Below are 24622 nucleotides of genomic sequence, written 5' to 3' on the forward strand. Positions count from 1 at the left end.
TATCACATCTAAGTAGGTAGTGTCAGATTTACAATTGTACACATAAACAATTACTTTTGACATGTGGGCATTTACTTTTAGCATGTTATGGAATTTGTGGTTATAAGATATTTAAATTCGATTAATGTTGTTACTTGTTAGTTAGTGTTCATAAATTGTTGTTGTCATAGTGTAGATCCTTTACTCATTCTTGTATATGTTGAAAATAACACACAACACCCACATCACATATTTGACACATGATATACCTGCAAGAAAAATTACAGTATTTTCTAGTTAGACAGTTGTAGTCTAATTTCAATCAATTTACCATTTTTCAAGTGAAGAATAGAATAAATTTTATGAGCGGCTGGGGGATGAGGTTTCAATCGAGATTTAATTTATTGTTCTCGGGATGATTTGATTTCGTCTTGATTTATTAGTTCATGTCATTGAAACTCTGATGTCGTTATTTATTTGATAATGAAATAAAATAAGTGATGTTGCTTGCTCTCTACTGTAATGTTCCGGAATACTTAACCTCATAGTATTAATTGTTTCCGTTGTTATATATATATATAAAAAATCTCAAATTTTGGGTTAAAATTTCGGGGCATTACATTAACAGATCAAAGTAATTTAGCAGTTAGAAAATGGAGGAAATGAAAGTTTTTCTGACAATTCTTCTAATGGCAAATGAAACAAGCAACTAAAAAACTTTTAACCAATGTTGTAACATATCTTGCGACACATCATGATACAATAATTTTAACGAAAACTACACAGCACATCCCTGAAACTATTTCAGGGACTGTATCATGTATCACAAAGTATACTCCAATACAGGGTGTAACATATGCAGGTGAGGTTTGGTTCAGACCCAGGTGGAACAAAACCCAAACCTGATTTGAGATTAGGGTATTGGGTCCAGATTCGGGTCTAATGGAACCCACCATAAGAGAAACCATACCCGGATCCTACAAGAATTACATGAACCAAACCCAGACCATACCCGGTAAAATAATGGTTTTTATCATTTTTACATTGAAAATTTGTGGATCTTAATCAAAACTCGGGTTGGGCCCAGGTCTGGTCCAACCATACTCGACTCCATATTATTAATCGGACCCTTCGGGTCCAACCCAGATTCTAATCAGGCCTTCTTATTTATCACCAAACCTTGACCTTACAGTGTTTGGTGCGGGTCGGGTCCGGGTCAAACCCGACCCATTGACACCCCTAATCATATGATGCCAACACTGCCAGAATTGCAATTTGACTTTTTTTTATGGCAACAAGTCTGGCCAATTTTGACCCGACCTTTTAGGCATATAAGGGTCATTTGACCTCTTAAGACAACTTTATTTTCTACGCATTGAGTTTGCATTTTTAAGGTTTTCTATAGTTGGGGATTTAGGGTTTTTTGAGGTCCCCCCTCCCTATTCTCTCTAAAATCTGGGGGTCAATCTGTGGCTGTTGCGGCCAAATAAGGTGATCTCTGCCCTTCTCTCTTGATATTCTACATTTTGAGGTAAGAAATCCTTGTTTCTTGGTTAGATTTAAAGTAATATTAGATAATATAGCCCCAACAACTTTCAAGAGTGATCAAGGCATAGATGATTTACTATGCCATTTTTCCCCATGCTCATATAAATTGTTCATTCTTTTCAAGCTTTTGAGTTACATCAATCAATGGAAGGAGCAAGAGATCTAAGAGGAAAAAATGGCCCAAGGTCCGAACCAACTGAAAAGAGATCAATGGTAGGTTGCTTTTATGGAGATGCAATTCACTGCATGACATAAAAATTAAAATGGCATGTTGCAGGTTGACAACTATGCAAAGCAATATAGCTCTCCTAAGCAATTTCCATGTGGAGATGATTGCTAGTTTATAAGGAATTAATAGAAAAATGGCATTCCCACAATCAAAAGTCATACTGAATTCTAAAGATAAAATGTTTGGCGAAGATGACCCATCACTACTGCCACCAACTTCAAAAATCAGAACATTCCCAAGATTATGAAGTAAAGGATAGAAATTCAGAATGAAATGTTAATGATTTACTCAGAAAAATTTTGGAAGTAGTCTAGTCTTAAGTGTTTACACAATAGAGTTTAGAAAATAATCTTTTAGATCTACTTAAATGTTAAGATTGTGTTTTAGTTATTTATCATTGTTTGACTCTATCCTATGCATACTTACAACATTATTTGGCTTTTTACATAATCATTATTATATGACTTTTTTTAATCTTTTCCATTTTTTAAGTTTATGTTTACACAAATTCATGATTCTTACTGTAATACCTGCAATTTTTTCCATAATTATTTAAATAAATAAAGATGAATTTTATGTCACAAATTTGGGTTGAATTAGAATTGAATTTGAATTTAAATTTCACGTTAATTTAAATCTTAATTTGAATTAAATGTGAATTTGCATTTAGAATTTAATTTAATTTGGATTTGAATTGAATTTGAATTTGGAATTTAATTTAGAATGGATTTCAATTTAATTTAGAATTTTTATTGGAATGGAAATTAGGAACTTAATTGGAGTAAATTAAGGAGGAGGAGTCCATAAGGTGAGACACCCCCTATGTGTGCCCATCCTACTTAGCTAAAATCCCCTAATTTCCTAACCCTAATTGCCTAGGATTCTATCCTAATTAAAGTCAAAATAATCTAGTTAGTTTTCTAATTTAAAAGGACTAATTAATTAATGGATTTGGGAAGTTAAATTAGAATGGAAGTTAATTAGGAAAGAGTGGATCCCTAGGGTGCCCCCCCCCCCCTCCCCCCTTGTGGGCCGCTCTTACTTGGCTAAAGTCAAATTGGCCAAAGTTTCCTAATTTTATTAGTAGACTAAATGACTAAGATATTTAAAAACTTTCATAACTTGTATTAGCCCTAATTAGCTTAGCATCTTTTAAATGAATATACGAAAAAAAAATACTAGAAACTTTGAGATAGGCATGGGTGGTATTAGGAAATATCCCAAGGCCCTTTAAAAAGGCCCCATGCACGCCCCCCTTATTCCTTCTATCTATCTCTCATTAGCTCTCACTCTTTCCACTCTCTCTCCCTATTCCCTCTCTCGCTTCTCTTTTTTCTCCAAATCACACCCCCCCCCCCTTAGAGGCTTGGTGTTGGTGTGTTATAAATCTATTGGAGGTGCAGCTTGAAGAGGGATCTGAACTGTGAAGACGAAGGATTCATAGACCCTATGATTTCGAGGTAGGGGCATACCAACTGTGTGTGTGCATAGTGCCAATGTGCATATGCATGTTGTGAAGGATCCACTTATGCAATAATAACATGCATATATCAATCTTGTATATTACAATGGCAGATATGATGTTGTTATGGGAGGTGTTAGAACACCAAAACGATTTTGGTGAAAATCAATTTTGGAGAAATCAATCCCTTCAATTCATTTTTTAAAATAGTTTGTTTTCATGTCTATGTATGGATTTAATTATGCACAATCTATATATTTATATATATATAGGATCAGATTTATGTTGAATCTGAGATTAGTTATGTATGAATGTTAGAATATGCAAGAGCTTAATTGTGTAAAAATCGGTTTTGGATTGGATGTTTCTTTTGAGAAAAAAAATGGTTTATGCTATTGATTGCTACCATGGTATTCATGTACGAACTGCATGTATGGATTTGGCATTCAGGTTGTATTTGTTCTTACATGTGCTTGAATACTTAAAAATCCAAAATCTTTATTGTGAAATCAATTTCAGTGCATAGATGTCTCTTTTGAGAAAATTTTGGTTTTTTTATGAAAATACATTGGATATGGCTTGTGCTTCGTATTATGAATTCGATCTCTGTATTTAAGCATACTAGGATGTGTATATGCATGTGTATGGCATGTTTATATTTGATCAAAATCACAAATTACATGTTTATGGTGTTTTCTTTGTGAAAAACTCGTTAAAAATGCATTTCCCTGCGATTGCTATTCTAACCAGTCTGAAAGAAATTTATGGTTCTCCAAAACGGTGAATCTAAAAATTCTCAAATTTTAGAGGGATGTTCTAGACACATGTAGGAGCAGTCCCATAAAAAAATTTAGGTGTGTTTAAAGTTCGGATTGGGAGATCCGACCTCTGCAAGTCATAACAGAATTTTTGTGTTGACAGAAATTTTGTAATGGCTATATGTTTTTGTTGATTTTATTTCTCTCAAATTATTTAATATTTATGACCAATATTTTTATGAGAGCTAGTTTATATATTGCACAACACACGATAAAAATTTTGTACTAAGATTCAATACGGTTTAAGAATTAAAAATCACGAAAGTTTGTTCCAGAACCTGAAATTTCTATAACACAATTTGTCCAAGAACAGGAACAGAATGTAATGCACGAATTTTAATTCTTAGTTGTGATGGATTTTAGACCTGATTTTTTTTGGAGATTGTGTCAAACACACTCAGCTAACCACAAAACAATTTACAGAACTTATTTCATTATGTAAATTCGTTGGCTGATGATTCTTCGGTAAAACCAAACCGGACAGGTTTATTTTGTGAACATAAAACCAGTTTCAGTAAAAGATTTATTTCTCCCTGATCCAGAATGAGATTGGACTTAGGTTTTTGCCTGTAAACAGTTAACACACATGTGCATCTACTGTAAAAATCCTAGATTTAAATTCATTGTATTAAGGCCCTGGCAGAATTTACACCGACTGATAAATTTTGTTTATGCAGTTCTTAATTAAGAACCTTTATTTGTATACATGTCATGGTACAAAAAATGGACCAATTGGACATGTATAGGTTCTAGAGTTGGACCAGTTGGACACACATATTATTCAAGTATAGTGTGAGGGCCCAATAAGACTATACAGTTGTGGCTTGACTTGGGATCACGTATTGATTCATATCCTGTAATTTTTTGTTTCAATGTTAAAATGATTTGCACGCTTATGTTTGTTATGCATATGATGATATGCAGTATGATGTCATGCACATGAAATTAACATGTTGACAGAATGGTTAGCATGGTCGGATATGTTATTATATCGTTAAATTTTTGTCATAATGTAGCATGTTGTTATGTATGTTGATATGCATGCATACGAGGTGACTTACGTGTTGATGTTATGTTTGAATTATTGCATGTGTAAGAGATTATTGTTTTGGCATATCTGAACAATTGAAATGTATGTGATTGCATTTATGAGAACCCAGTAGGAACTGGGTTAATTATTGAATAAGGTCTAATTGATCTTATGCATGTTTGAGCCCGAAATGGCGGCTATGCATGTGCCCTATGTCACAAAGACTCTTCTAACAGGGCACTGTACCCACGTCGCACTCGCACCCGCACCCGCACCCGCACCCTGTCAGAAATCACGCACATGTGTGTCCGATTCAGGTTGCAGAAAGGGAGAGAAGAAAAGGAGGCAGCAATGAGCAGCACGATCCTCAATAAGAGATCGTGCCCTATATTCCCTGTTATATAATTAATACAAATCGGATCGGGTCTATGATTCTTCAGTCCAGACCCGATATTATCTATCGTGTAAGAGTACAAAGATACGGGTCCAGATCTGGAACTATATGAAAATATACAGTCTCATTAGCCTCCCTCAAGTTGTGCATGGTTTTGAACCATGGACAACTTGTTATTCAAAAACTAAAAGTGAATGTTGGTAAGGCCCTTAGTAAACAAATCTGCCACTTGATCAACCGTGGGAATATAGGCTGGTTCAACTTCTCGATCTTCGATCTTTTGCCGAATGAAGTGTTGATCAATCTCTATATGCTTGGTACGACTATGATGAATGGGGTTAAAGGCAATTTGTATGGCACTCAGATTAGCATAAAAGCAATTGGTGGGCATAATAGATTCTCCAATCTCAGTCAAAAGATGTCTCAACCATGTAGCCTATGTTGTAGCAGTCGTCATAGATCGGTACTCGGCTTTTGTACTGGATCGTGCAACTGCACATTGTTTCCTGCTACTCCATGCTATCAAATTTCCGTCAAAAAAAACACAATATCCAAAAATTGATAGCCTGTCATCTAGATCTCCAGCCCAATCTGCATCTGTGTATACATCCAATCGATGTCGCTCCCCTTTGGACTTGGACCGATGATAAACTAGACCGTTTCCAAGAGTTCCTTTTAAATATTGAAGGATTCTCTTAACAGCATTCATATGCTCTGTTCGTAGGTCATGCATGAATTGTGACACTCGATTCATTGTATACACAATATCTGGTCTGGTGAAGGTGAGGTATTGAAGCATACCCACGAGACTACGATATTGCCTGGAGTCTTTGTATGATTCCCCATCCTGAGCATTGAGCTTATGATTTAATACACTAGGAGTGGATAGTGGTTTACAATCTGTCATGTCTGCCTTATCCAATAAATCCAAGGTATATTTGTGTTGAGTTAATGAAAGAGATTCATTCTGTCTATCCACTTCAATTCCCAAGAAATAAAGCAAAACTCCTAAATCTTTCATCTTAAACTGTCGACTCAGTAAGGCCTTGATAGCTTCTATGTGTTTATCGAAGTTCCCAGTAATAATAATATCATCCACATATATAAGAATCAAGATACGTACCTGATAATCACAGAAAATAAACAATGAATGATCGAGATGAGAATGAATGAAACCATATCGCTGAACTTCAAGAGAAAAGTTGTCAAACCATGAACGAGAAGCCTGCTTTAACCCATAGATGGCTCTTTGTAGTTTGCAAACATGTGTGTTGGGGCTATATTCTGCATAACCAGAAGGTTGCTCAATATATACCTCTTCTTTCAGACTACCATGCAAAAAGGCATTTTTGGCATCAAGCTGACTGAGAGTCCATCCATACTGAGCTGACAAAGACAAAATTAATCGAATAGTTCTCATCTTGACCACAGGACTAAAGGTCTCATCATAATCTTGCCTGTATTCTTGAGTGAAACCTTTTGCCACCAACCTCGCCTTGTAGCGTTCAATAGATCTATCAGGTTTATACTTTATTTTATAGACCCATTTAGACCCTACAACATTTTTGTCTGATGATCTAAGAACAATCTCCTAAGTTCCACACTCATATAAGGCTTTCATTTCCTCATTCATGGCTTCAATCCATTTGAGTGACATAGATGCTTGTGAAAAACTAATAAGTTCATCCTACTATTAAATCTGGGAGATGAACAACTGTAAGTCTGTAGAAAAGTTGTTATAATTAACTCATCTTTCAATAGGATGACGAATCCTCTCAGGTCTTTTGGGCTACACATCAGTTCGCTGAGCATTGTCTTTATTTCGCCATACATAAACAACCCCTTGAAACTTTGTAATATCTGAAACGGTAGGCATATTATCATGCGTATTTGGAGACTCTTCCCTTTGTGGGTGCACATCGGGTTCATTTTGTTCATCCGATAGTGTATGACATGAGGAAGCATCGTGCGTAGCCATCAGTGGCGGAGCCAGAAGTTTTTCGTTGGGTGGAAAGACTTCGGGTCTCAGGGACAATGCTATGGTCTTGAAGAACGATCCATTTATTCAGACCAGTGGCGGAGCCACAAATTTTTCGTTGGAGGCACAATCGTTCGTGCAGAGATAAAACTTCAAATAAGCATTTTGATGTTGTTGGTTGTCGTTTGAAATTTGCAGTGTTTTTTGTGGATTTAATTAGGCTCTGTTTGAGAGCCTTGCACTGAGATGGAAACACCATGTCCATGTGCTGCCAAAATATGGTCTTGCCAAAATGTGGCATCTGAGGATGGAGTTGCCAAAAGCATCCTTTGATGAATGTTCTTGAAATGTGATGTTGGGGCTGCCAAGTCCATTCCCAATGGAGTGTTTTGTGTTTTCGGAACACTGCAGCTCCCAAACAGCAGAGAGCATGAGAACACGGAGGAAGCCACAATATAGCCCCTAATGACCATCACACGGCTGCTACTCTTTCTTTAACACAGTTGGGGCACGTAAGGCTCTCAATCTGGAGTTTTACATCGCAGGGAGGTGGCCTCATTAAGTGACCTGGTTCTTGGTGAGGGTTCATTTGTCATAAAAAAATGCTCTTAAAGAGAGCCTTAATGAGTGAAATGGCCGAGTCTAGTTGCCATGATGTCCAGACAAGAGAGCTGACATTCACGTTAATAGAAAGTTCAGAGACAAACCACAAGTAGAGCTTGGCTTGTTTTATGGACAAATACAGTTCGGATTGGGCATGGTTTCTTCCGTATTTGGGAGGTAGGCGTCGGAGGCAGTTGAAGAATTGTAAAAGTGAAAGGTCTTCCCCTATTTTCATGTTTTATTTTCCTTTTTTTCAGGATTTCTGGATGAAGCAAATCTTTAATTTATTTCAAGATGTTCCCTTGCCGAGAAAATCTTGATATTGAGATTTGTGATATTAGTTATGCTTCACATTTTAGGTCTTGGTGCATGTCTTTTTCGAAGTTACACGAATCTCCTGCATTGGACTGCTTGACAAACCCAGACAACATCAAGTTGGGATAGAGAGATCCATTTTTTTTTCGGTTTCTAATTCTGGGGTGGGCGACCGCCCACCCATGCCCACCCCTGGCTCCGCCACTGGTAGCAATTGATCGAACACCTCAGCAGCGAGCCACGGTTAATAACCTACATCATTCATGATGTGTTCTACCCTTCGTGAGCTCTCAGTGTGAGTTTTATCAAACACAACATTTCGTGAAACTATGATACGATTAGTAATGGGATCGTATGCGATAACCTCTACATTGATCAGCATATCCAACGAACTTACACTTGCATGCCTTGTTCTGGAACTTGTCACGTTGGGAACTGTCAATATGAACATAGCAATTTCACAATTCATTATATACATCCAAACACTCACAATTCATTATAATCAGGGTGAGTCCCAAATAGTGTTAAATAAGGAGATTGATTCGCAAGCAATTTCATTGACAGTCGATTTATGATGTAGACAGCAGAATGAAAAGCTTTCGTCCACAGTTTTAAAGGAACATGAGTGTCATGTATCATGCTCAATGCACTTTCTACAATGTGCAGGTGTTTTCTTTCCGCCACACCATTTTGTTGCGGTGTGTGTGGACAAGATATTCGACGACTTATTCCTTTATCCTGGAGAAATTCAGTAAATTCCTTTGATAGATACTCTCCCCCACCGTCACATTGGAAGTGTTGAATTTGAGATGAGAATTTATTACAAACTAAGGCACAAAATGAGCAAAAAAACTTGAACACCTCAGATTTGTTTTTCATAAAATAGATCCAAGTATATCTGGAATAACTATTGATAAAGGTGACATAATAGCGGTTGCCCAATAAAGAAGATTGCGGGACAGGTCCCCCAACATCAGAACAAATAATTTCAAAAGGCACAGAAGCTTTTTGATTTATTGAGTGAAATAGAAGAACATGACTCTTACATAAATGGCAACCGGAACAAAGAGAAACATCATACTCAATATTCAAACTAGACTGTGGGACAAGTCCACTAGACACAAGTCACTCAATGAATGAACGATTACAATGACCCAACCGACGATGCTAGATTTCTGGCTTATTACACCGAGATAGACCAAAACAATCTTTGAATGGCATTGGCTGAACTGGTTGTGGATTTATTGGGGCAGCACGAACAGAAGGGGTCTCCTTGAGGACATACATATTTCCCTGTCGTTCTCCTTCAACAAGCATCTTCTTTGTGAGAAGATCCTTGATACATACAGAAGGAGTAAATTCAATGGAAGAATTAGTATCATCGACAAGTTTAGAAACAGAAACAATATTATTAACAATACTAGGTGAGTGATAAACATCAGATAAACGAGGTGAAGAATTGGGGAGTGGAAGAGAAATATTTTCAACATGAGAGATAGGGTGGAGGGCACCATCTCCAGTTTTAATACTAAATTTACCACGATAAGGGATGGGTTGTGAAATCTTACCAACATCACATGTCACATGTGTGGCAGCCCCAGAGTCAATGTACCAAGTTCCCTGCTCAATCTACTTGAAACTTAACTCGGAAAGAGCAGAAATCAAGAGATTCTTCACATTCTCCGTTTCATCCCTTGCTTGTCCTCTAGTGGAAGGCTCAGCACCAGATTGTGCCAGCAATTTGCCTTAATGTGCCCCTTTTTATTGCACTGAAAACATGTTGGTATATGTCTAGAAGATTGGTTCCCTGATAATGAGTTTGGTGACACGTTAGGCGTGGGAAGTAATCCATGATCTCCTTGATTACCTCTTCCTTGTCCACGCCCACCTCGAAAGCCTCTACGTCCTCGTCCTGCCACCATGCATGTGACAAGAACCTCATGATTGCAGAAATTTAGAGTCAACTCCTCACCTCTAATAGTGACTTCATACCGCAGTAGTTTCGCGCACATATCATCAAAGTTAGGCAATGAAGGAAGGCATAGAAGAGAGGTGACCAACATGTGATAGTTAGATCTAAGACCATTCAGCGCCTGTTGAACTTTCTCTTTGTCAGGAATTACACAACCCACCATGGCTAGTTGGTCTGTGATGTTCTTGACTTTGTTCATGTATTCTGTAACCGATAAATTCTCTTTCTTCAGGAGTTGAAACTCTCTCTTTAAATGCAGAATCCTAGCCTCTGAGATTTGTGAATAGGTTTGTGCGAGAATCTGCCACAGTTCTCTAACTGAACATTAGTCTGGAATGGCCACCAGTACCTCTTGAGAGAGGGTAGAGGTAATGTAAGCCACAGCATCCTGATCTTTTCTTTTCCATGTTGTAAACTCTAGATTGCGAACGAGTTTGTTAGAAACTTCCCCTTTATCGTCTCGCTCTTCCTGCAGGATGAACTGGGATGGTGCATGAATCGTTCCATCGAGGTGACCAGAGAGGTCCAAACTACGAATAAAAGACAAAATTTGCCTCTTCCGGGTCAAGTAATCGGAGTTATTTAATTTCTCAGATATGAGTTGACCAAGAAAACAGGATGAAAGTGACGGGGAATCCATGAGAAGAATGACAAAAGAGAAGGATGAGAAACCTTTGTTCAGTTCAGCAATTCAATGACCCAACAACACAGATTTGTCCGGCTCCTTTTTTTTTTGCGCGCGGACAGTCTGGTTACAGTTAGTCAGAAATACTCTGCAGAAACGAGATTTGGAATGATTTCAGATCTAATTTGAAACCTTACTCTGCAGAAAGGTGATTTGGAATGATTGCAGATCTGATCTGAAACCTTGCTAGAAATATCAGATCTAAAACGACTGCAGTAGAGTGATTAGGATTTAAAAAATAAAAAAAACTGATCTGATATGATCAGATTCAATTTTTGATGCTGTTAAGAGACAGGAAAACTTGATTTGTCATAATCAGATTTAATTCAGAAGGAAAACTTGATTTGCCGTAATCAGATTTAATTCAAGCTACCTTCAACAATAAGATCTGATCTGAAATGATCAGATCCGACGTCAGGGAAGAGAAAAGGTAGCGATCGGAATTCAAAGAAATCACATCTGATCTGATATGATCATATTTGATTTGCCTCTTTGAAAGAAAGGGAAAATCAGGTTAGCGTGACCTGAATCGATTTTGAGAAATAGGAGATTTTAGGGTATTAAAGAGGATAACAAAACTGATCAGACATGATCAGATTCAAGTTGACGCTGAGAAGAGAGAATGGCTAAACGATGAAAAATTAATTTGACCTAATATGAATAAATCAGTTTTCAAGAAATGAGAAGGGTAAAATCTGATTTAGAACAAGAATCACGCTGAGAAGGAAATAAGAGGGAAGAGAAACTCGACCTGATCGTTAGACCTCGACCTGCTCTGATACCATGTCAGAAATCAAGCACCTGTGTGTCCGGTTCAGGTTGCAGAAAGAGAGAGAAGAAAAGGAGGAAGCAATGAGCAACATGATCCTCAATAAGAGATCGTGCCCTATATTCCATGTTATATATTTAATACAGATCGTATCAGGTCTGTGATTCTTTAGTCTAGACCAGATATTATCTATCATGTAAGAGTACAAAGATACGGGTCCAGATCTGGACCCATATGTACATATACAGTCTCAATACACCCAGGCGGGTGCGACACTTGGACACAACTTCCTTTGTGTTAGGTGAAGTCAACCACACTGAGGTCCATTTCTATCCAAAAGTAGATTCAGTTAACCCTAATTAAGTTCATTTTTATCTAATATTATATAAATAAATACATAAATACACACAAATACACGTAGTGTTAACTTAAAACTGTTAAAAAATTTATATATATATATATATATATATATACTCCATGCACCCCCCGCACCCAAGTTTTTTTAAAGTGCCGCATCCGCACCCACACCTACGTGACATAGCCTCTTCCTAAATTAAAGGCTATTGACCTTGTGAATGGTTAATTGTATTAAGGCATGAATGACAAAGGAATTAATTAAATTAATATGAAATATGCATTAATTCTCTTGGGCTTACAAGGAGAGGGTAAGCGGTACTCTAGGCTCTGTGGGATTTCTTTATAGCACGGAAGGTTGTTTTCTCCAACCACGAAGAGAGGGGACTAAGCTACCACTGCAACCGCGGGGTGGTATGTATGGATTTTAGTTGAAGGAAATTCTAATATATCAATTTAGAGGTTTAGGGACTCTCTCAAAGGTCGTCTCAAACCCCCCCCCATGTGTTTTTAATTGTCTAGATATGTTCATGCTCTAAATTATTGTTGCATGGATTTAAATTATTATAATTGTCCACTGGAATACATCATGATACGATATAAATTGTATCGCATATGTTTTGAAAGATATATGTTTATGCATACTTATTATAACCACATGCATTGTTATTGTGTTCCTACTCAGGCAAGATGAATCTGACCCCTTTAATTTTAACATTTTTATGTGATAAGCTATGTCACAGGGACTCGGGCAACTAGGTGCCACACCCGCGTCGACGCAACGCGACGCGGGTCCGCGTGCGGCACCCGGTGCGGTCAACCTAACCCTGAGTGAGCTCAACGCACCCAGGGTCATTTATGTCCAACTTTTGGACTTTATATATATATATATATATATATATATATATATATATATATATTTATATTTTTGCCGCACCCCTGCACCCAAGTTTTTTGAAAGTGCAGCACCACCGCACCCATGTGACATAGGTGATGAGGCATGACTTGTAATTCGGATGACTACATTGTGGCTAGAACTTGCATTGGAATGCTATGGGGGTTTGGGGTTTGGCAATGGACTCTGGGTTTGGCTCATTGGTTTCAAACCAGACCATTATGAATTGTTTTTATTTAATTCAATGTGAATACATGATTTTTAAATTTATGAAATTTACTAGAATGGATGGTCTTTGGTATTATGTCCGTAGCATTCCTGATTTCTCATTTCCGCTATTGATTTAAAAAAAAACTTACCTCAAAAATTGAGTTATAAGTCAGGGGCGACAAACTTACAGTACAGTACTATTTCTTCATAATTATGATACATATTTTACAATATTTCCTTCAACACTAATTGGCTTTTTACATCATTATTATATGAATTTTTATTTTTTTCTATTTTTTTAAGTTTATGTTTACACAAATTTATGATTCTTACATTTCATTAGTATTTTTTGGCAATTATGATACATATTTTACAACATTCCTTTCAACACTAAATGCTATGTTACAAGGACATGCCATTTTGGTGGTGGTATATCCCTAGTGATATGAGCGGACACCCTCGGACACAAAGACACGTACACTGACACATATGGATAATATTTTAATATTATTTTATTAGTTTTTAATGTTTTAAGGTTTTATTTTAATAAAGATGCATTTTTACACTAAAATATTAAAAAAATTGATTAAAAATTTAAAAAAAATCTCGCATCCTATTTTATGAAAAAAATTTGAACTCGCAAGTCAAATCCGCATCACGCATCCACGTGGCTTTGTGACATAGACAAAATGTTAACAATGTCAAAATTGTGTGCACAATAGAAAATCAAGGAGGCTGGTCACAAACATGCTATTCAGAAACATGGGAAGCCCTTTAGTATGGCAACAATAATTTTCTACCAAATATCTCATCAATAATTGAATTTATTGATTGTTGATTATTTTATCAGCTATGTCACATGGGTAAGGTTGCGGGTACAGAATGTACATGTCAATTTCAAACAATGCAGGTATGGGAACATGGCTATATATATAAGAGAGAGAGTGAAAAGAGTTTGGGTCTAGATCCACATACGATCAAGACCCAAACTCTCTCTCTCTCTCTCTCTCTCTCTCTCTCTATATATATATATATATATATATATATATATATATATATATATATATATATATATATTGTCTTCTTCCTCCTCTTCCTCTTCTTCTTTAGACCTCTTCTTCCTTCTTCTCCTCCTCTTTCTCTTTCTCTTTCTCTTTCGTCCTCTTCTTCCTTCTACTCCTCTTCCTCTTCTTCTTTCGTCCTCTTCTTCCTTCTTCTCCTCCTCTTTCTCTTTTTCTTTCTCTTTCTCTTCTTCCTTCTCCTCCTCTTCCGCTTTCCCTGTCATCTTCTTCTTCCTTCTCCTCTCTTTCTTCTTTTTCTTCTTCCTACTCCACTTTCTTTTTATTCTTCCACCTCTTTCTTCTTTCTCCTCCCTGCCTTGCACCGAGGGAAACACACAAAAAACAAAAAAAAAGAATTGGGCTGGGTCGAGGTTGGACCTGACCCAGTCTGGACCAGCACATACCCGTGATGCATCCGGTACGGGTACCCGTGTCGGGCGTGTAGACACGGGTATGGCTGCCTGGTTGTCGTGTCTATGTGACATAGTTGATAAGTTTCTAATATGTTTAATTAAATGTCATACAGACATTTTGACTTAATGATTAACTTCATGTCATCCTGTTTTGATATTTTTTATTTACTTATGTTGGTGATAGCAGTAGACAAGCATAAGAGAAGGCATATCAAACACATATATTATACAGTAGCATATACTGTGAACTTAGAGAGAGAGTGTATGTGTATGCGTGTGTGCCCATGTGTGTGTACGACCAGGGACCTTGAATACAGCTTCTTAAAGCCACCAGTATTTCTAGGTACAGCCTAACTACTTAGGTGGTTTACCTCTAGGCTACAGGTGACCATCCCAGAAACCAGACTGACTTCCCACACCTGAAGAAATAGTAAAATTACCACTTCATGCTCACAACTGGTCAAGAGTTGTACCAGTTTCCAAGACACTAACTAGAAATGCTACCTGCGTTCACAACCAAATAACTATCCTCTGTATCACATAGATGTGGATATAGGATATAGTGTAGCTAATTTTGTGGTGTTGCATGTTAAGAATAGCATGTATGCAATACAGCACCAGAGTACAAGTATCAGTGTGACATATACAGGGAAATGATGGCTGTTGTGATCACATCCAAATTCGGATATCAATTTCTATATGCCAAAACAGTGCATAACTGCATTTTTATACTTGATATCAGAATTATTACATATAATTTTTTACAGCCACCAATACATAACTCTGATATACAAAATAAAAAAAATCATTTATCCAGGAGAGGAAAAGAACATAACATCATTGTTCCACAAAATACCCATAATACAAGTACATAAGTATGGGACTTTTGCATAATTCAACTATTCAAACAACGAGGCATGTCTCATGATTTCATCGAACAGAAGGTACATTTTTTTACACTACATCGAGTCACGTAGAGAGTTCTAGAAGGTCTAGAATGGAAAAAAGTTTAGAGAATTCAGCACCAATATGGATTGATATTGCAACAATTATCAGCAGTAATATGTAAAAGGGCCCAAAGACTTAAGTCTGATGAAGAATGCATAGCAGTGACATGTAATTCAGCATAATGGGCAGAATCCTTACAACCAATGTTAGAAATTTAGAATACTGACCACTCCTGCTATTTTTTTTATCATTGACGCTGGATTTGAGTGCAATCCTTTCACCAATGCTATAATGAAATTCTTTAGCTTAGATAGTTTTTTATCTTTTTCTGAGTCAACAAGGATAACATCTGCTTTGAGGCCCTCAAGACCCAAAGAGTAAAGCTCATCAACAGAAGGAACATTGTGAAATAGTTCTTTAAGTTTTGATTCCTGCATGATAACAGACAAGATCTATGAGTTAGAAGATGGGTACCATAGCAAAGCATTAGTAGCACCGATAACAATAAAAATATATATGTATTTATAGGAGTGAAATTTTGCAAGCAGAAGCATGAACCAGAGCATGCCCATGCTTGATGATGAATAGTTCTTTTAGCTATATGATCTCCAAGGCTTTTAGCAGTTAAGAAGAATTCAATGAAGGTACGTCAAACATGCAGCGGTTGATATTCCATACTTTATTTATAAAACAAAGAAACCATAAGGGATCCTAAGAAAAATAAAAATACAAGATAAAAGATCAACAAACTCATGAGCACTGCAGATAAGATTATATAAAACCAGAAAAGGCACGTAGACAAAATCCCACAATAAAAGCCAAAAAGCTGACATATATCCACAATAAAACCCAAAAAGCTTCTAATGCCCAATCAATAAATAACATTGAGGTTCAGTCCTTTTATGTTTACAATAGTCTAAAAGGAAAGAAAACAACCCTCTAGTAGAAGCACAATAATAAAAGATTAAACCACTCTTATGCAGATGACTATATACCCAAATAGTTGGCATACCCTAAAGGCACCTGTTTCTTGCAATAATGAGCATAAGCAACTAGAATCACTATGCAAAGGCATCTCACCGCACAATATTTCATTGCATGGATCCTCATGACTGCAAGTGATAACCCACAATAAAATGCTTGTGTACATACAAGTAATTGCATAATAATAAATATGTTCACTTACATAGTATATACACACATACATGTTGAATACTTAACCACACATGAATGTACACGAGTACACACACATGTTTGTACATGTGTTTATGTATTTGTATATGTATTTCTTACACATCTTTCTTTTAGAGCATTTTTTGTGACTAATTGCAGATAGATGAGCTCAATTGTTGTCAGCAATTGCATAAATACTAAATTAACCCCAGAAAAAAAACTTTGGACACCATTCTCCCAAGTACAGACACTATCTACATTGCTCAAGCACACTTGCCATCAATCAGTGAAAAAAGTAAAAAACCAGGTGCACTTTTACACACATTTTGAAGCATAACATTTTATTCAATCAAGAAAACTGGATGATGGATGCATATAAGAGTAATGCGCTGGTTCTGCCCACTTTCTCGTTCTGCCCTGTTCGGTCCCCTCAAAATTGCAGTTTTTTTTGGTATTTTTTCTCACATCTAACACCATAGATGTGATCTATAGGTTTTGTTTAGTGAGAATCGCCTTTTGGATCACCGGAATCTGACCTGTATACAGATTTTTCCAGTGATCCAAAATCAATGGCTATGAAGGTACCAGTTTTCCCGGCTCATAAAAACATGTTTTTTCATCAAAAAACCGTGATCCAAGAGTTGATTTCCACTAAATTTAGCATGCTAAACACATCTAACAGTTCAGATCTACCATAAAACACTTAAAAACTATGGGGCAGAATGAGAAATGGGGCCTAATATGTTCAGCTCTCTGCATATAATGGGCAATTCACATACAATATAGCATGCCTAGTTATTGATAGCAAATCCAAGCAATTTATTGCCAATACTTATGGACATTGTCAACGCTTGAAAAACATTGCTTTTGAGAAGCAAAAGCTTTTATTAGATTTTCAGTTTAGTAAGAGGTGATGAGAGATCACCAAAATATATCAAGATAATGCTTGAAGAACATGGCTGTGGTTTAATGTTGCATTTCAAGCCCAATAACATGTAGCACTGATAACTAGAGTTGTAAGCAACATAGCAAGGAATAAAAGACATGAATATACCCATGCATTTCAAACAACAAAGAGTGATTAATCAGGCCCAATGAGTTTTTCAACTTTTCTCAAACTAGATGAGATAAAATCATGATCACCAACAGCAGTATCACAATAATGCAGGCAAGAGTTCTTCTATGGAGAATTTAAAAAAAATGTTTCTTTCTCTTGAAAACATTTGGGGACTTGAAAAATGACAACAGGAAAAAACATAAAATAGACAAATAACAAAAAGACCTAAAAAGAACCAATGGGGGCTCCGCTTGTCCGGTAGGAGCAGCTAGTGCATGTCACCTTCTTAGGACGTTGCAAGTTCAAAACCCAATGGTATAGTTGTATAACTGGTAGGGGTCTGCCTAACCCCCATATGGCATTTAAAAAAAAAAGACCTAAAAAGAGACAATAAATGAATGGTGATAACATAATACACAGTCATAACAACTACATAACAAGAAAAAGTTAAACACCTAACAATTAACAACAAATATAGCAAGCAACAACTAAAAAACAAGTTACTTAAGGGTTTGTAAATAAAGAACAATGACATCATAACAAAAAAACACAATGTTAGGCATATAGTATCATGATCAAATTTTAATATTACACTTTGCAAAAAAATACATCTAAAAGTTACAAATATTCTTCATGTGCACCATGTCCTTTTCTTCTTCTTGATTTCTTCGTCTCTTTGTTCCCTCTTGCTTTCTCTCTTCCTTCCATCTCTTCTTCTTCTCTCGGTTTCCTCTTTTATTTTTATTCTTCTTCTTCAGTCATGAATCATATGTCAACATCTTTAAAACTTTTTTTCATCCTTCCATTTTTAATTTACTCTTCCTTTCTCTATTGTTTCCTACCATCCTCATCTCTTTCTTCTTCTTCCTCTTTTTATGAAAAGAAACCTAAGTCACCTATGAAATTAAAAAATTAAAGAATCTTGTCATATTTTTAAAAGATCTTCCATTGATTTTATAGAATTTGTGGGTCAGATCATTATCTTTTTACAAAAAAGATTGTTAATCTTTTCATATTTGTAACACCATGAATATTTCAGTTTTTCAAAATTGCAAAATATAAAGTTGCAACAGGGTTATCACCCAGAGCATATCATAGTACTACAGTTTTCAATATATTGCAATAACTTTCCATTTACTTTTTTTTTAGTTTCACTAAGACTGTTAATTGAGAACATGTTAGATGTGGTGGCTATGGATGAGATTTACGCACTTGACAAAGTCATTTAATTCATCATTGTCATTGTCAAGCACTGTCTCATCTGTCGTGTGCACGAGGTCAAGTTTATTCATCTTACCTTTTTTCTTGAGGAAATATGTATTTAAACTATTATTAATATTCAACTATTTCTTCTCACCCTTGCTCTTTTGTTGGTTCTATTGCTGAACTTCCCACAGCCTAAGTATCATGAATTTATGTTGAATAAGATAGATCCATCAGTTAGAATCGAACTATCTTAACCAAGTGACCTTGGGTTCGAATCCTGGACAATGCCTAGCTTGACCATCAAACTGAAGGGCAGAAAAAAAAAACAGCAGTGACAATGAACACCACTTTCTTGCCTCCACCCATCCATCATAAACAAATCCCACTAGCAATATCCTAATAAATTCAATCATTTTGCATAATATAACCAACTGTTATTAGTTACTAAACAATATAATTGTGAGTCAAAGTGACTGCTCCAAACATAAGCATCCATGTTGTGACTACACAATGTTCAGAACCTAAACATCCATGTGGTGAAGATCCGACCTTTGATCTATTTCAAGATCCAAAATTGTTAAATTGAACCAGAATGAATTCAATCATCTTAAAAACAAGAAAGTTCACAGAACAAATGAAAATAACAAAATACTATACATAAGTTAGAATAAAACTGAGAACAAGTGAGAACAGAATAAAGATTCAATGTTAATGAAACATCTACACATTTATAGAAATTTAATTAAGATCTAAGTCATAGGGACTCGGCAAAACAGGTGCCGCACTGCGCGTGCAGGTGCGGCACCGGGTGCGGTCAACACGACCTTGGGTGCGGTCAAAGCACCCAGGGTCATTTTCGTTCACTTTTCAGCATTAAAAAAAAAATCCCCGATGAAAAGGAGGATTAGGGCAAAAAAAAATTTTTGACCTAATCTCTCCTCTCTTCTCCCGCTCAGCTCGAACTCTCTCCTACTGATGCCCCGACGCCACCTCCTAGGCTCCTCCTCTCCTTCCATAGGTACTTACCCTCTCTCGCTCTCTTCTTGTGTCGGAAGGGGAGGGGCCGAGCCCCCCCTGCGCCCTCTCGCTCTCTTGTTGGGTCGGCAGGGGAGGGGCTGAGCCCTCCCTGCTCCCTCTGTTTTTGGCAGGGGAGGGGCAGATCCCCCCTCCTTGATCCTGATTTTATATATATTTTTATATCAAGATAATGTCCGTGTAATTGATTTGAAATTTTAAATGTATTTTTTTATGTTTTTAGGATAAAAATGACGGATAAAGAAAAAAGACTTGAGTCATCCTCATCCCAACACGTGAGTTCTGCTGCTAGTTTTGCTGATAGTTGTAGTGGGATTGATAATGTGGGGCCACTATGGATACATGTAGATAAACTTGCAAAAACTGGAAAAGGAGGTGTGAGAAACAAGAGATTTTGATGCAAGCTCTGCGAAAGAGATTTTGTTAGGTCTTACACAAGAGTGAAGGCTCATTTGTTAAAGATATCAGGACATGGTATTTCAGGATGCAGAAAAGTTGATGAGGCAATGCGAAGACAATACAAGAAAATACAAGAAGAATACAAGAAGAGAAAGGCAATGGCCGATTCTTCTGCAGTTAGTGTACCATTTGCAAGCCACCAAGAAGATGCTGGAAAAAAAAAGTCAATGTAGGAGGTAGTGGAACGATACAAGCAACATTCAATACATATGGGAGAGAAGAATTGGATAGAAAAGTTGGGAGGTATTTTTATTCTAGTTCACTCTCATTTAATGCGGCTAGAAATCCTTATTGGAAGGATTTAGTAACAACCTTGGCAAATTGTAATTTGAGAGGCTATGTGCCTCCAAGTTCAGAAAAAATACGAACCACACTTCTTGCAGAAGAGAGAGCAAATGTAGAGAGGTTGCTGGAGATTAAAAAATATTCATGGGAGCAAAATGGAGTTTCTATTGTGTTTGATGGATGGACAGATATTCAAAGGCGTCCACTGATCAATTTCATTGATTGTTCGCTTAGTGGCCCAATATTCTTGAAAGCGGTTGATGCATCTGGAGAATATAAAAATACAGAGTATTTGAAGGGATTGTTTATAGAAGTCATAAAAGAAGTGGGTGATCAGAAAGTGGTACAAATCATTACAGACAACGCACCAGTTTGTAAAAGTGCAGCGTTGAGTTTGGAGAGTGAATACCCTCATATTTTTTGGACTCCCTATGTAGCACACAGTTTAAATCTGGCCCTAAAGAGCATCTGCAACCCCAAAAAAGAAGAAAATTCACAAGAATATGCTTTATGTTCATAGATTGAAGATTTAGAAAGAAATGTCAAAAGCATTAGGAATTTTGTTGTTAACCACCATCGTGCTAATGTTATATTTAATAGGCATTCTGACCTGAAATTATTGAAGGTCGCTGAAACACATTTTGCGTTCATCATTGTGATGGTGAAGAGGATTAAAAGAGTGAAGAATGCTTTGATTAACATGGTGACTTATGAAAATTGAACATTCTATCGTGTTGATGATGATATCAAGGCTCAAGAAATTAAAAAATTCATTCTTGATGATGAGTTTTGGGAAAGAGTGGTATACTTCATTCAATTTACGCAACCTATTTGGGAAATGTTAAAAGAAGTTGATAAGGATGAGCCCATGCTTCAGAGAGTTTATGAAATGTAGGAAGCATAAAGAAAAAAGTCCTGCATTGGATGATTCAGAATTTTTTAATCATATTCATTCAATTTTAGTCAGAAGATGGGATAAGAGCAACACTCCTTTGCACAGCATGGCACATTCTCTTAATCCAAAATATTATGCAAATAAGTGACAGGCTGGTGGTATTGGTCGTGTCCCTCCAAATTTAGACCCAAAGCTATCAAGACATAGAAATATGTGTATAACAAGACTTTTTCCAGAAGCATATCTTTTACATCAAGTCACACAAGAGTTTGAAAAATTTTCATCTTCGAGATTATATGGATCGGCATTATTCGCGAGAGAAGAGGATAATATAGATCCTATCACATGGTGGTCAACATTTGAATCAGAAACACCTCTTCTCCAACATCTTGCATTAAGATTGCTATAGCAGCCTGCTAGTTCATCTTGTTATGAAAGAAATTGGAACACATATTCTCAAATCCACAATATGAAGAGAAACAAACTCACCAGCAAGCGTGTAGAGGATTTAGTATATGTTCATTCAAATCTTCGACTACTTTCGCAAACCAATGATGAATACAGGTACTAATTTGCTCTCTTAGTTATTTGATTATTTCTTAGTTTTTCATTTAAATATACTTGTATTGTATTTAACATTTGCAAATTAGGTTTGTAACGCAAACAAGGAACATCCAAATTTTGGAATGTAAACCCAGAATAGTGTGACTTCGAGGGAGAGCATGATTTCAAGATAACAAAATGGATTTAGCTGAGCTCAGTATTCCTTCTAATGATGCATTTGATGATGAAGAAGAAAATTATTAAAATCAATTACTTCAGGATATACTTTGGTATGTAATTTAGTTCTTTTCAGCTTTACTTATTTGATTGATATTTAGGCTGATTTATGTAATTGCTTTACTTATTTGATTGATATTTAGGTTGATATATTGCATGAATGATGATTGATGAATGATATTATGACAATGTTAACTGTTAAATGTTACCCGTTAAAACTTCAAAATTATATATATTTATATATATAACTTTTTTTAGATTTTTGCCCCTGCCGCACCCCCGCACCTTAGATTTTTGAAAGTGTCGCACCCCCGCACCCGCACCCATGTGACATAGATTAAGATACAATTCAAATTTGTCATTATAAATGAGCAAGCAAGAAGCAACTAAAAGGAATCTAAGATTCTAAATGGTGGCAAAACGTCATGACAATTAAACCCTATTGACCTTATTGACACAATATTCACAAATCAATACTCATTTCCCTTAAATCTGAACTAGATGACCGAATTGAACATGATATTAGAAAATACAAAGGATAAGAAGAAAAAAAATGAGCTAAAAAAAGCTAGGTTGTAGGGTGATCATGCATATATTTTTATGCATGATCCAGCGAAAAATTGCATTAAAAACTCATTCTTATCAGTGTTTGTGAGAAACTGTTTTAAATTGAAAATAAAGGTAAAATCTCATATTTCAAGCTCTTCCCTGCATTTTTCAGAGTTTAAGTTGGTTTAAAATTTTCAAATGTGTAGTCTAATTAGATTAGGAGTGTAGTAATTAATTTTAATCCGTTTAGAAGTGTATTTTCTTAAAAACATGTTTTTCTAGAGGCACTGTTTTGAAATTTTCAAAAATTAATTGAGCCTTTTTAGAAAACATGTTTTCTAACCTAATTTTTAGTATAAATAATATCTTTTCAGCCATAGAGGACGTTTTTCCCTCCTGAGAAAACGCAGGCATCTTCTCTTCTCTTACCCCTCCTTCTCGTTCCCAATCGGTTCTCCCTTATTCTCTTCCTTTCTCCCTCATTTTCGTCATGCTTCTAACATTTTTCTTGCACTGATTCTTCTTACCCCCTCTCGACAGAGGCACGTGCAACTCAAAAGTAAGACCACGTTCTTTTTCTCAACCCCTCCATTGGAGGCAAATCGTGAAGTTTGATTCTTCTCCCTCGTCTCTTCCTATAGGGATTCGGCCAGACAGGTGCCACACCCGCATCGAGGCGACGCGATGCGGGTGCGCGTGCGCGTGCGGGTGCGGCACCGGGTGCGGTCAACCCGATCCTGGGTGCGTTGATCGCACCCAGGGTCATTTTGGTCCAATTTTTTGATTTTTTTTTTTAAATTGCCGTGTGAAATGGGCTGCGGAATTTTAAAAAAAAAATTTACTGACAGCTGACCATGCAGAGGGACCCGCCCCTTGCTGGATTTTGATTTTGGCCTTGATAGCTTCCGTCTCTTTAGAGTTTGCCTATTCCCTGACGAGGACTTCCAGATTCTTCACCTCTCCCCACCCCTTGTTGGATCCCTGCAAGTAGTGATAAGAGAATGAAAGGACGAAACAGTCGAACCGTGGATGCCTGCTTGTTGCTACTCTTGTTTTATAAAGGGGCACTTGTGTCTACAACATCTGACAAGCTTTGTTGGCATCCCGATCTTTCTTCGTCAAGGATTTTCTCTCTCCATAATAAATGATAATGGTGGTGGTAGCCTTGGTGGCTATTAGTATTCACTTTTCTCCTGACGAGATGGGTGCTCTAGCCGTAGCCTGGTGTAGACCTCTCTTTTCCATATGTCAAATCCAATAAATTTCTTTTAGCTGCCAGCCAGAGTCCAGACCGGAGATCTGTGTGTATATAAAATGAAATTTGAAGAACCCTAGGCAGTGGCGTGGCAGTGGCGGTGGAGTTGTAGGCCTCATGAAGACTCTCTCTCCAACAAACCACATCAAACCATTCGCTTATATTTTTTTCATGAAGACCAGGGAGTTTCAGACATGATTGAATCATGACAGTCAGCAGAACGCAACAGGTTGGGTCGATCAGATCGCCAATCCTTTCGGTTCAT

At 36.7% G+C, this 24622-nt stretch overlaps 1 protein-coding gene across 1 annotated transcript in view; it reads right to left on the bottom strand.

Moving 5' to 3' along the window:
- Positions 1-24622, bottom strand: part of LOC149843818 (serine/threonine-protein kinase EDR1-like) — a 146949-nt gene that overhangs the window by 104233 nt on the left and 18094 nt on the right. Inside the window, exon 4 of the mRNA XM_090000078.1 lies at positions 15891-16094. Within this exon, the coding sequence (XP_089856204.1) occupies positions 15891-16094 (204 nt within the window). The remainder of the gene's footprint in view (positions 1-15890; positions 16095-24622) is intronic.

This window comes from Nuphar pumila, chromosome 3 (genome assembly GCF_984573655.1).
Source record: "Nuphar pumila chromosome 3, dmNupPumi1.hap1.1, whole genome shotgun sequence".
Classification (NCBI taxonomy): domain Eukaryota; kingdom Viridiplantae; phylum Streptophyta; class Magnoliopsida; order Nymphaeales; family Nymphaeaceae; genus Nuphar; species Nuphar pumila.